Source organism: Apium graveolens, chromosome 6, assembly GCF_009905375.1.
Source record: "Apium graveolens cultivar Ventura chromosome 6, ASM990537v1, whole genome shotgun sequence".
In the NCBI taxonomy this organism is placed as follows: domain Eukaryota; kingdom Viridiplantae; phylum Streptophyta; class Magnoliopsida; order Apiales; family Apiaceae; genus Apium; species Apium graveolens.
In genome coordinates, this window is record NC_133652.1 from 290194157 (window position 1) to 290206894 (window position 12738).

Genomic DNA, 12738 nt, shown 5'->3' on the forward strand with positions numbered 1-12738 from the left:
ATAACTTATTTTTAAAATTTTCTTTTTCTGAATAAAAGTTCAAACATTAAATTTTTATTCAAAAAAAAAATCTTAAAAAATAAGTTATGGAATATACTAAATAAGAGTTTTAAAATGCGTGTCGAACTCTTCATTTCCAATGTTAAAAACCTACCGGGACCGAGGGAGTAATTGTTTCTTCAAGTAAATCAATCAAATTTGTGTACACAAAATAACTTTAAATATCTTATGCATCGCAGTTGTGACAAAAGCCAAGAAACAACGACAATTGTACAACTCTGTCGACAAATGGTTCCGGAAAACAAATAAAATTCTATTTTTTCTTCAAAAGGACAATTATACCCCTAGATAATTAGTATAATAACCGAATTAGCCAGCCTCAAGTGACGACTTTACTTAACCTAGGCCCTCTTTTGCCACACTTCAACTTTCAGTCTTCAAACATACAAAAGGTCAGTCTTCTTGAAACTTTACTTGATTTTTGCTGTGATTGTTGGTGATCTTATTGTTCTTGATAGTAAAGATTGAATCTTTTTAGTTTTTTTATGATGGGTTTACAGTATTTTTAATTAATTTCACTTGAATTGTTGTTGGGTCATGATTTATGCTGATTTACATGCATTTCTTGATTTTTTCTGTGATTGTTGGTGATCTTATTGTTATTGATGGTAAAAATTGAATCTTTTTAGTTTTTGTGTGATGGGTTTGTTTTGTTTGTTGAGTTATGGTAGCTAAACGATATGTTTGGGTGTTGGTTATCGAAAAAAATGAAAAACACTTAATTTTTTGAAAGAATTTGCGATTGTACATTTTAAGGGATTATGGAGGTCTTGGACTCCGTTATGAAGGTTTTGTTTGGTAAATTAAATCAGTAATTGACTGTAAAATTAAATGCTCACCTAGTATTTAGGTTTTAGCTGTCGATCGTTTACTTCAATGAGGAAAGGGGGGGTTTGCATTTGATGTTTTCGTTTTCTGATTGGTAGTTTTTAATCTCCTCTGTTTGTTAAGAACATAAAGCTGTTATTGGGAACCTTTTTGTGGGTTTGGCCTGAAAATTTGTTATGATGTTAGCCAGTTCTTGTTACGAGAACTGTCAATGGTTGGGCTGGAAATAAATAGGTACACTTCAATTTAATTTCTGGGTCATGTATTTTTGAAACTTAGCGCAATGTGTGATAAGCGGTTTTAACTTGGAATGTGATCACTTTTCTGCTCAGAGTTAGCTTCTTATTTGGGATTGTATTCTCTAGAATTTTCTGGGATGTTATTATCAGTTTGCTTTGAGTTTCTTAGAAATTCAAAAAAGTGTGATTTACATATTTTCTGTTTTCTTTCTTGTTGCTGATTTGTAAGGTCACAAAAATTTATTAGATAAGCTAATAAAAAATTTGTTGCTGATGTAATTTTTTAATAAAGTATATAACGGAAACAGTGTCATCGCTGGACTCCTTCAGTTTAGCTGCTGTATACAGGTGGGATCTGTAGTGTACCAACGAAAATGAGGAGGCCTAAACAACTTGTGTTGTAGAAAGTTTTGTAAAGTTGGAAATTGGTTTGAATCACTTAGGGTACCTTAATAGTTATAACGATTATTTGAATTAGTGGGAAAGTCCTCAGAATGATTAATTGGTGTAAAATACGGATGTAGCAAACATTATTACTAAAATATTCACACACACACACACACACATATATATATATATTATATTCGTAAGTATAAAGTACATTTATTAAAGTGTAAAATAGTTATCTGGGTATCAAGTAGTCCTGTAGCTGAAACAAGCATGCAATTGCCCTTTAGATATTTCTTGGCTCATGTCATATTATTCTGTAATTAAAAAATAACTTGTTTATACTTCCTAGGTTTGGTCTCCTCCTGTTTTGTTGGGATAAAAGTACCTAGGAAACAATCTATTTTGTTCCAAATTTGCATATTAATAATGTAATAATAAAGTAAATAAGTAATACAGCAGAATGAGCAGTAATTACGGAACAAAAGTAGTCACTGAATTGGGCTACTTGATGTTTCCCATAGACATTAATCTGCTCTCAGTACAATAATTAAACTTGTATTAACATTATATACAAGGCGCAATACGATAACTTAATAGCTGCATGTTGACTAAGGAAGCTTAATGAGCCTGGAAAAAGTTGGAGCTCCAAACTGCGCACATGCTGTATGTTTTGGAGCTAATCTAGGTAAAATGGTTTTCCCTCGGTGCACAAAATATGTGCAGAAGGTTGTGACATTATTTTGCACATATTCTGTTTGGAAGTTCAGCATATTATATGTGTGAGATGATTTTGCATTATATTCCCAGGACCAACTCCCTAAATATAATTTGCCACTACAAGTTATAACTATAATTATGTTATTATGTAAAATTTGTCATCATCGAATCAAGTAAAAATGTTAGTAATGTAATTATGCGCCTCTACATCTTGTACTTTTTGGTTCAGGTTTCGAGCTGTTAGTTTGTTTTGCATACTTGTGTATTGTAAACTATCCTACCAATAAAAATGTAGCATAAACTAAGATTTGACAAGGAAAAATATAGTTAAGAATTTAATTAAAGTTAACCCAAGCTTTCCTTCTAATTTTATGTTTTTCGGTTTTAGTGGTAGCTTAACAATGAAGCGGAAGCGTGGAAAGGGGAAGCCAAGGCAAAATAAATCCCTTCTGATGGTTGAAAGTGATTCGGAAATTAACTCTCAGGATGATGTTCATGTGGAACTTGACTATGACATTAATACTCAAACACCGCACACTGATTTTAGCATGGGGAAGCGGCATTTATGTGTGGAAAAACTAGTTAATGAAAAAAGTGCAGAAAATGTGAAATCATTAGGCAATAGGACTTTCCAAGAAGAATCAAGATTACCGCACCAGGATCCTCGATATGACGAAGAAGAACTGAGTGCTGCCCTGTTGGTATGCTACAGATTATATATTTTCTTAATGTTTTATGTTGTCTTATTGATTAAACTAGTCTTTTGGTACATATGTGGTCATTGTCTTCCATGTAGGTGATTAAGATAATTATGAAATCAGATGCAGCACAGCCTTTCAACGTTCCAGTGGATGCTGATTTGCTGGGAATTCCTGTAAGTATCGGTTGCTTTGTAATTCATACTTTTGCAGCTCAGGCCTTGAATGCTTTTGTGAATCCTGTTCTAGTGTAGATTGTTTTTTTTGTCATCATGATATTTTTATTGGAAATTAGATTTGATATCTTGAATAATTGTGTTTCTTCAGAAATCTGTTGCCTCTTATTGTTTAATTTTTATGACCAGTTGCCTGATATTATAATTCTTTTTCATAAGTATTTTTTCCGGAAATACTTCATGTTATGGAATATTAACAGTTTCTACCTTCCAGTCAGAAAGCATTATCTCATGTTCTATAATCAACTCTTTGATGAAATGCTTCAATGGACTAATCTATATATTTTCTTTTATTTAATTTTGGGCTGGGTCTTGAACAAGGATTATTATGATATCATTGATACGCCTATGGATTTTGGTACAATACGCAAGAACTTAGAAGATGGTGTCAAGTATGTGAATTCAGAGGGTGTGTTTAAAGATGTACAACTCATTTGGGAGAATTGCTCCAAGTACAATAAAAAAGGTGCTTATGTCTTAGAGCTCATGAAGCGGGTGAAGACAAATTTTATGAGGTTTTGGACTGAAGCTAAGTTGTTTGTGGACCCAGCTCGAACTGTTAAAGGTTAGGCTCCTACAATTGGGTTAAATCTCAGTTCATCCATTATTCACTGTGCTTTTGTGCTTTTCATTCTTATCACCTCACCTTACCAAACAGTTAAAGTTAAATAGATCTATATGTATTTTGTTGTGTCGGTGCGTGTGCGTGCTCATATACAAGTCTCTGTGTGTTCAAATACAAAAGAAATTCAACCTCATCACAACCAGCCAATACGCATAATCCAATGCTTAAACTTATTTTTTCTATAATGAGGTGATTTGTACTGCCATAATTGGTGATTTGTAGTAGTATGACAGGGTGTTCCACTGATATATTTTTTTATCTAGTTTGTAGAGTTTGCAGGCTAATATATTTTTAAAAAATATATGACCATATATACTAACATAGCACAGTCTCTCATGTATCTTGTAATCAATAATAATTGTTGGGAACAAAGCAAATGTTGTTAACATATGTTCTGTTCTCATGTGTATTTTTATTTTTCATTTTACACAAGGTGGGATCACTTTGTTGTCACTGGTTACTTATGTGCGGAAGTGGGTATCTTCTATATGGCCAAATGCCTCGTAACTTTAGAAAGAAACAGTATATCACCACTTCCAGAAGCAGGCATAGAAATGTACTAACTAGTAACTACTAAGTTGTGTTCCACTTACTTCTTGTAATGCCTAAATAACAAGATGGACAAGATATCAGCTATGGATTTAGATGTGCTCAAACCGGTGTTCCATTAAGTGTGAAGAATTAGTATTTTTTTTCAGACAAATTTCTTATCCACGTAACTTTTTAATAGAGGATTGCTTATTTCTTGGAACTAGCAGCCACTTGCCATTACTCTTGACTTCTCACATGATGCACTTTCTTATGCAATAAGTCAACAAGATTTATTTATTTTGTTCTTTTCTCCTGGTGAAGGATCTTCACACTCACAGCCTCCTCAAAGCGTGCGTGGTAAAGAATGTAAAGATGGTTCATGCACTAATAACTCTACCTGCCAGTTGCAGAGTCACATTGGCCCACATCAATTACATTCCGGATGTCCATCCTTGACTGGCAGCCAGATACAGAAACCTCCTGGTCCTCCGACAAGTGATAGGCCACGGCAGAATCCTCCCCAAAAGCAACATCCGTTTCCTAGCCTGAGCTGGCTCGATAGGGAACGAGAAGTAGATAGAGGACAAAACAAACATACGCATGGGATTCCAGTGGGTCAGGATACTGACAACTCTATATATCAGGAGCAGCATCATCAGGCCTTGTTAAATAACAACCAAAGAATTACGCATCCTGTAGAATTTAACATGAGGCATAGAAAACAGGGACATATTGATGGCTATGCAGTGGATTCAGATACTGACAACTCTGTCCGCATGCTGGATAATTTGGTGGACCATATCCATGTTCAGTCCCAACAATTCCCTATAGTCGATAGTGATCAACCTCTTACTGCAACTAAAGTAAGACAGAGGAAACTTGACCAAAGATATCCAGTGGGTTCAGATAATCCCATCACTTCCTGCCAGCTCCAAGATCAGTTAAACAGACAGAAAACTCAGCCTCAGCAAAGCTGTAACCAACCGTATTCTTTGCTACCACAGCCTGATACAAGCTCCAACCGAGTACAAGCTTCGGTACAACACAACACAAGCTCCAACCAGCCAAGGCCTTCAGTGCAACAGCCTGACAGTAGCTCTAGCCAGTCGGAGGCTCCCGAGCAGCAACCAGAGGTTCAAAATGGTACTGTTCTTTCCATGAGTAAAAATTGAAATTTGTCCTAGTTTATACTGTTGTGCTTTCTGTTTCCTTTTTTGTTCACAAAATTAATTTTTTTTTTCAAATCTTATGGTTTCATTATTCCTAATTTGCTATTAAAGCTCAACATTTAAGTTAAGCTTGTTTTCATGTCAGGCATAGTGCAATTAATATGACTCCCGAGTTCCATTACTAAGCCTTTTTAATAATATGTTATACTCATTACTCAAAAATAAATCTGTGTTCTCTTTCTCAATTGTCTTTGAGAATCAGATGAAGATGTCAGATGTTGAAAACTTCAAGTGCTAAATGAAGGCATTCGAAGAGAGGATATCCTGATGGACAGATGTAGTAACATGTGATTTTCATGAGAAATATACAGTATAAGCTATAAAACTTATTCATGCCTTAACAGTTTCTTTTGTATATTGTGATTTATTCTTTTAAAATACTGAACATGTGTTTGATTTCTGTAGTAAGTTTTAAGGTCTTTAAGAACCAGGTACTACAAACTAATTAATGATGTCAACATGAATCTTAACGAGTTGAATGAAACCAAATCCATTTAAGGTAGCTGCACCTGTTGTTTCTCCATTGGCTGGCACTCTTCCTCCATGTGGTGTTATGATATTATTACTTTTAGTTGGCATCATAAATAAATTAGCTAAAAGAAGGAGCCTATGCTGGGTTTATTGTATTTGATTTTGATTAACCTGCTTAGTTTACAATAAAGTAAACTCTTAATATTATCATTCATCTAGGCATTACTTCAACTAGCAAAAGGAGGCATGCTCGTACCCGTGGACCCACGCGTTGCCTTAAGCTGTGGAATAGAGATGGAAAACGTATATACGTTACCATTAACGAGTCAGGCCAGCCTGTTGGCGACGAAGCATCTAAGCTAATAAGTTTTCTGGGCACTGTGGCACGGGATGGGCTTACCGCACCACTTATATATGCTGACTGGAGGGCAGTGCCTGAGGCAAACAAGGAAAAGATGTGGCAGCAAGTTCAGGTATTTAGAGGTCATAGCATCTTTATCTTTAGTCAACGCAGCCTTTTGTGGAAAGTATTTATTTTTATCCTGTAAATAAGAGAACTCTCTCTGTTATGTAGTCAAAATTTGACATCGACACTATATGTAAAGATTGGGTCCTGAAGTCCCTCAGCAGAAAATGGAAAGATTGGAAAGCTAAGTTAAAGATTGCCCATTACAACATTCATGCAACTGATGAAGAACGAATAGCTGACCGTGACGAGAGGGTCCCTCTAGATCAGTGGGTGGCGCTTGTCTCCTACTGGAGCTCTGCAGAAGGGCAAGTATGTTCTGGATAATACTGTAATAATATCATCCTGTTTTTTGAGGACTGAACATTACCATGTTTCATGTGTAGTTTATGGGTAATTGAGGTCCTTTCTGCTATTATTTTAGTGCTTAATAGAAGCTGATTATGATAATATATGTGCATTTTGCTAGGAACGCAGTGCTCGGAATAAAGCAAATCGTGCACAATATAAGTCTGACCATGCAACAGGCTCTAAGAGCTTTGCACGTCTACGTCAGGAGCAGGTACTGCCAGTTTTTAGAACTTAAAATAGCATGTATTTATATAGAGTACATGAGGTACACCTCATCCTACCAGTGCTATTTCAGATAAGGAAAAAGGATAGGATTGGTCATCACTGTTATTTCTTCCCGTCTTATCCTACCTTTTTACTTGGGACAGCAGAATGTAAGATACGGGGTACCTCATATTTCGTACTCTTATTTGTATGTTTATGTTTTCTGATAACTCGTAAATATAGCATGTACAATGACCGGATGGGAGGTAGCCATCGCGGTCTGAACTACATGTTTTAACTCGCTCTCGCAATGATGGGCAGGCTATGAATAAAGCCTCAGCCGCTGTGATCGTATATTCAGTATTTAATCTACGTTTGACCTAAAAGCCTGTCTCATTGAGACTTTGGATATTCATTGCAGTCTCAACTCCAAGACAACAGTGCGCAGCAGCATGATACCTCATGTAACAGCCAACAAGATAAGGAAGAGAACTTCACAGAAATGATGGCACAAGATAAGCATGCTCAGGTGGTTACAAATAGGTCGGATTTGTCCCGTTCAAAATCTAAAGGACCAATGCCTACTCGTGCTGAGGCATTAAGGATGGTGTCGGAGGCTAATTCGGAGGTACGTGAGATGAAGGAGAAAATGGCAGTTATGGAGCAGACATGTGCTCAGATGGCAACACAGATGTCTACTATGATGGTAATGATATCCTCCATGCAGAAAACCCAGGACAAGCAGAATTCTAGTATTGTAAGTTGATATGTTAGCTCCTGGTCAAAAATACAGTCATATGTTAGTAAATGTAATATTTCTGAATCTTTTACTTGCCTGGTATCATCCTGGTAGGATGTGGTTGGTGCTGGACCTAGTGCTTCCAGGGGTTTACCACAGCAGCTAGGACATGATATAACATTTTGTCAGAACTCAGTAAGTAACCCATTTAATACTTTTGGATATTAAATCAGTAAATAATGAAGTACATGTATGTAACTTTATATAACCACTGATTATGCTCCTTAATAGGTTGCAGATACCCCTGATCCCTCTGAGGATGAACTGCAGCGACAGGTCAGTGTTCTTTGCTTTAAGTTCACTCTTTAATTTCTTCATTACTGAACTCTATGTCTCTAATAATTCCAATTGCAGACTCGATCAAGTAAAAGAAATAAGATGGTTCAAGCTCCACCTCTAAGGTTCGCTCTCCATTAAGTAAATTTGATATCTACCAACCCCACTTATCAGCTTGCTTTCCTATTTGTATCTAATTAAGTAGAGCTTCATTTCACATTACATTAATATTGATGATATCTGTTACTATTTTGCATGATTTGTTCACAGGAATAAAATGAAGAGGACGCCTGCTTCCCGGAAACGATGATCTAGAAATACACAGTACTGTTAGTTTTTGATTTCTAGCATATGGGGATTTGTTAGATGTTCAGCTAGACATGAGTAGAAACTTGTGGGAAAATGTCCTTCTGTCCAAGCCCACTTAAAAGAAAAGCTTTTTAGACCTGAAAATTCCTGATTTTTAGTTTTTTTAAGAAATGCACATTAATGTTAGTTTTGTATTGAACATTCTTTTGTTAGGCAAGCGCCCCTGTGCGTTTATCTTTGCATGCTTGGTTTATACTATAAATTTTGATTTATATTATAGGTTGATAAGCCTACTTGGAAATCCACTATTTAATAAATAAAATGTGAAAAACAGCTCAGCTTTAGGGGCTGTTTACTTACAGAATTATTTTTTCAATTTTCTAAAATTTTCTAAAATTTCTATTTCTGAAAAAATTATTGAAAAATGAGAAAATATGTTTCAAATTAACTTAAACAAAAAAGTAAAAAATATATATGAGCACTTCTCAATTTAGAATTATAATATATAATTCTTTTATGTAATCAATAAACAATTGTAAATAATGTTATTGTCAACAAAAATTATATTATGATTTTTTTTAAAAATTATTTAATTATATTTATATAGTTTTCAATATTTGAATTATATATCATCTATCTTTTATATTTAATTATGTTAACAATTTATTTATGACTACTTTGCTAATATAAAACTTTCAAATTATATGTGAGTTTGTTTTGTCTTTGTTTAAAAATAAATATATTAATATTAATTCTATTACTATTAATAATATTGATGTATTCATGTATAATTCATAAAAAACAGTATATTAATATATTATGCATATCTTACATAAAAGAAATAGTATAAGTGTGTATATTAAGGTTAGAACATGGGTTTAGATTAGGAAATAATATAAAATAAAATTATTTTCCATTTTCCTAGTTTTCATTTTAAAAAATATGCAAGATGAACACATATTCAAAATTTTCTATTTTCTAAGAAAAGTTTTCTTGGAAAACTGGTGATAAAGGCCCATACATTACTCAAAGCTAAGCTAAAACACATCTAACAGGAAATATATACAAAAAACAATTTTTGATCATAAATTATAGATGTTTTTAAAATTTTTTAATTACACATGTTTCATAAAAAATATTAATGATTCCAAAAATATAAAATATATTGCAAAATACGTAATAATATATTATTTCCATATACAATTTGACGTTTTTTAATATATATTTTGGGAAAAGCCCTAAGGTCGACCTCGGGGAGTAACTATAAACATCTATTTCAAAATTTTGGGGTGCAAAGTATATGATTATTCCAAAATTCTCGAAATTATATATCAAATTCACCTCACATACCCGGGGAGGACACTCATTTAGAACATAAGGAGGTCTCCAATATTAGTCATACCCCTAAAGAACTTCATGCTCACGGACATCCTGCTCTAAGATTCATTCGTGAACATATTGAACATATTGAACATGTGTTTTCGTGAACATATTGAACATCTTCGTGGAGGCATGGGAAATTTCAACATCTTGTTCATATTGCTGAGTATTTAAACATGATGTAATGACATTTAACGTGACTAGAAGTATAAGGTCATGAAAAGTATGGACACATATATACTATGATGCTGAATATGAAGTCACCGACTTATAACCAAGTCAATAACAATCTCAAAGAATAGGACTTATTGTTCATCAACTGGGAAATTAGTAACGTGCATGAGTTGGGTGAGAAAAATAGCATCATGGATTAAAGATAGAAGTGACTTAAATTAAGAACGAGTATGTAAATATATGAAGGAGGGATGAGAGACATCACACACTAACACTATCCATTCAACTATACAATTCTCTTATACTTTTATTAGTAGGCAAAGTGCGTAATTAACATGGGTTCTGATGTATTGTTAAGTTACACTTGTTCATTTGTGTAATCAAATTATTATCAAGTGGGTTACCAAGGTTTATTATATAATTCCAACCGCCATTTTCATCATATATTTGAATTTTTCTCATCACCAACTCTTTTCTTCTTTTAATTTTAGTCTTAGTTTTACTCAATATTTTTGAATTCAATGTCTACCGAAATATATTAGACTGAACCTTCAACCTGCAAATTTTTATCAAAACAGCACATAAGTAGCTTAATATACAATTATGGCCTGTTTGGGTAACCCAAATAAGTAGCTTATTAGGTTATAAGCCCGTAAGTACTTATCGACGAGTGTTTGTCGACCCAACTTATAAGTTGGATTTACAACTTATAAACTAATAAGTTATATGTTAGTAACAACGTACTTTTTCCCAATTTATTTTGATTTTTTATTTTTTTTATTAAATTTTAGTTTTAAATATATGTTTATATATATTATTTGAATTTAAAATTCACAAATTTAGATAATTATGTTTAAAAATTATTTATTATATTTCATTTAAGTAAAAAATATTTTGACTTATAAATAAACTATCCAAACACTTATATAACTTATAAGTTTTCATCTATTTATCACTTATAAGTAACTTATGCATTTTAAGTCATAAGTTACTTATTTTAAGATTTCCCAAACGGGCACAATATTTTATTGAATGATAGTATATAAAATAGTATATGACATTTGAACTGGTTTTTGGATTGGCATCCAAATTTTGGGATTAGAAAAATAATAAATATTTGAATTAAAAGAAAAATATTAAATATGATGAACTATTATTTCATATCAATACCCAAAATTTGGACGTAAAATGAATACTAAATTAAAGATTGAATGTTTAAGGTATTGTAAAATAACTTTTGTAAATCAAGTGATAATTGAGGCCTCATATGTTTCATCAACTTTTATAATTACACGGGAACTTCAACTTCCCCGTAACTAAGTTACAACTACAAGTTCCAAGGTAATTAAAGTATACGTGTTTGGTTTATTAATGTGTAACTAGAGGTTTGTTAGGCGCAAAGCACGCGCTAAATAAATCACGCAAGTATACGTGTTCGCAAGTAGTATAAGATATATATCAGATTCGTTCCCACAGAGACTGGTTTAGGTTAAGTTCAATTTATGCACCTATATATGCAACAATGTATGGCTATCGCTCAATGCTAAGACAAATAACAAATTGGATTTTTATTAAACTAAGAGATTGTACTAAATAACATTAACTAAGAGAATTGAGGTTGAATTAATATATATGACAAACATGAGATTCTAACTTCATTACTACTTCATTCAATAGCCTTTTCGTTCTTAACCTTAGCATGTGATGGTGATGACACTAATCATATAACAGAAACTGATAAACGCCAACTTTCGTTGCACGAGTACCATTCTACTAGAAATCCACAAACGAGATAGAAGCTAAATAGACACCAATTATATTGAGACCCTATATGTCTATAGAATTTGACAACATAACGGTTTAAGCACAAGTTATCCATAATGATTACATAGGGCAAGTAAATTGGTTAGAGTTACCCACTAATCATGCATACAATACATGAACCTATGCTAGCATGTCAAGTTCTAAACCTCTATATTCACTGTCGATTCAATAGAGATTAACATGCTATCTTATATGTTAGCTACGCACATAAGACGAATAAGCACAACCAATACTAGGATATTATACAATCACCACATACCAAGATATCAAAACAATTAACTAGTGAAATCCATAAGTAAATCCGCTAGAATCCCATGAAAACGATTAGCCCATAATTGAACTCATCGTCTTCATGGGTTCCAATTAAAGCATGGTATAAAACAAAGTCTTAATAAACTGAATAATAATCAAAGTACAAATAAACGAGATCTAGGTTCAACAAGAACAAAAACGAGCATCCAAAATTACAACTAATTAAAAGAATCACAAGTTGAAAATAAGATCTTCTTTTTCGGAGTTGTTTTGTGCTTCTAGGTCTTCTCCTTGGTATCCCAATCTTCCCGGATGATGAGAACCCTTTTTTTAAGTATATATAAGCCCATATTGGACCTGGACCCTTAAAATCGTCAAATTCTACTCAAAAAAGGCTTTTCAGCGAAATCAGCGAAGTCAGCCGCACATCAGCACGCGACCGCCTCCACCAGCAGGCGGGCGCCTGCAGCCTTTTTGGAAAAATTCTCATAAATCTTGTTTTGGCCATAACTTGAGTTCTACTCGTCAGAATTAGGCGATTCAACTACCCACACGAAGCTAACGAGATTCTCTACAACTTGACAATGGCCTAGGATTCCAAATATGATCACTTTTCATCATATTACCTTTAAAAGATCATTTCTTCATTTAACTGATACCTGGAATGCAATAACAACAA

At 33.5% G+C, this 12738-nt stretch overlaps 1 protein-coding gene across 3 annotated transcripts; it reads left to right on the top strand.

The window, feature by feature from the left end:
- The first annotated feature begins 301 nt into the window (after positions 1-301).
- On the top strand, positions 302-8671 carry LOC141668186 (uncharacterized). 3 transcript variants are annotated; one of them, XM_074474917.1, is made up of 13 exons: positions 303-452; positions 2623-2935; positions 3031-3108; positions 3490-3733; positions 4646-5467; positions 6244-6497; positions 6599-6802; positions 6960-7052; positions 7467-7802; positions 7899-7979; positions 8076-8120; positions 8199-8245; positions 8391-8671. In XM_074474917.1, exons 2-13 carry the CDS (start codon positions 2636-2638, stop codon positions 8428-8430), a joined length of 2544 nt encoding a protein of 847 aa, XP_074331018.1. In that variant the 5' UTR covers positions 303-452; positions 2623-2635; the 3' UTR covers positions 8431-8671. The 3 variants fall into 3 exon arrangements, with proteins under 3 accessions (XP_074331021.1, XP_074331018.1, XP_074331019.1); XM_074474918.1 differs by lacking the exon at positions 303-452 and adding an exon at positions 1969-2202; XM_074474920.1 differs by lacking the exons at positions 7467-7802; positions 7899-7979; positions 8076-8120; positions 8199-8245; positions 8391-8671 and adding an exon at positions 7137-7358 and having other exon boundaries at positions 302-452.
- The last annotated feature ends 4067 nt before the right edge of the window (positions 8672-12738 follow it).

Excerpts from the sequence above, each read along its gene's own strand:
- LOC141668186 (XM_074474917.1), top strand. The coding sequence starts at position 2,636 with ATGAAGCGGAAGCGTGGAAAGGGGAAGCCAAGGCAAAATAAATCCCTT. Across the intron at positions 6,498-6,598 it reads AGATGTGGCAGCAAGTTCAG|TCAAAATTTGACATCGACAC; the intron begins GTATTTAGAGGT and ends TCTGTTATGTAG. Across the intron at positions 8,121-8,198 it reads AGGATGAACTGCAGCGACAG|ACTCGATCAAGTAAAAGAAA; the intron begins GTCAGTGTTCTT and ends TTCCAATTGCAG.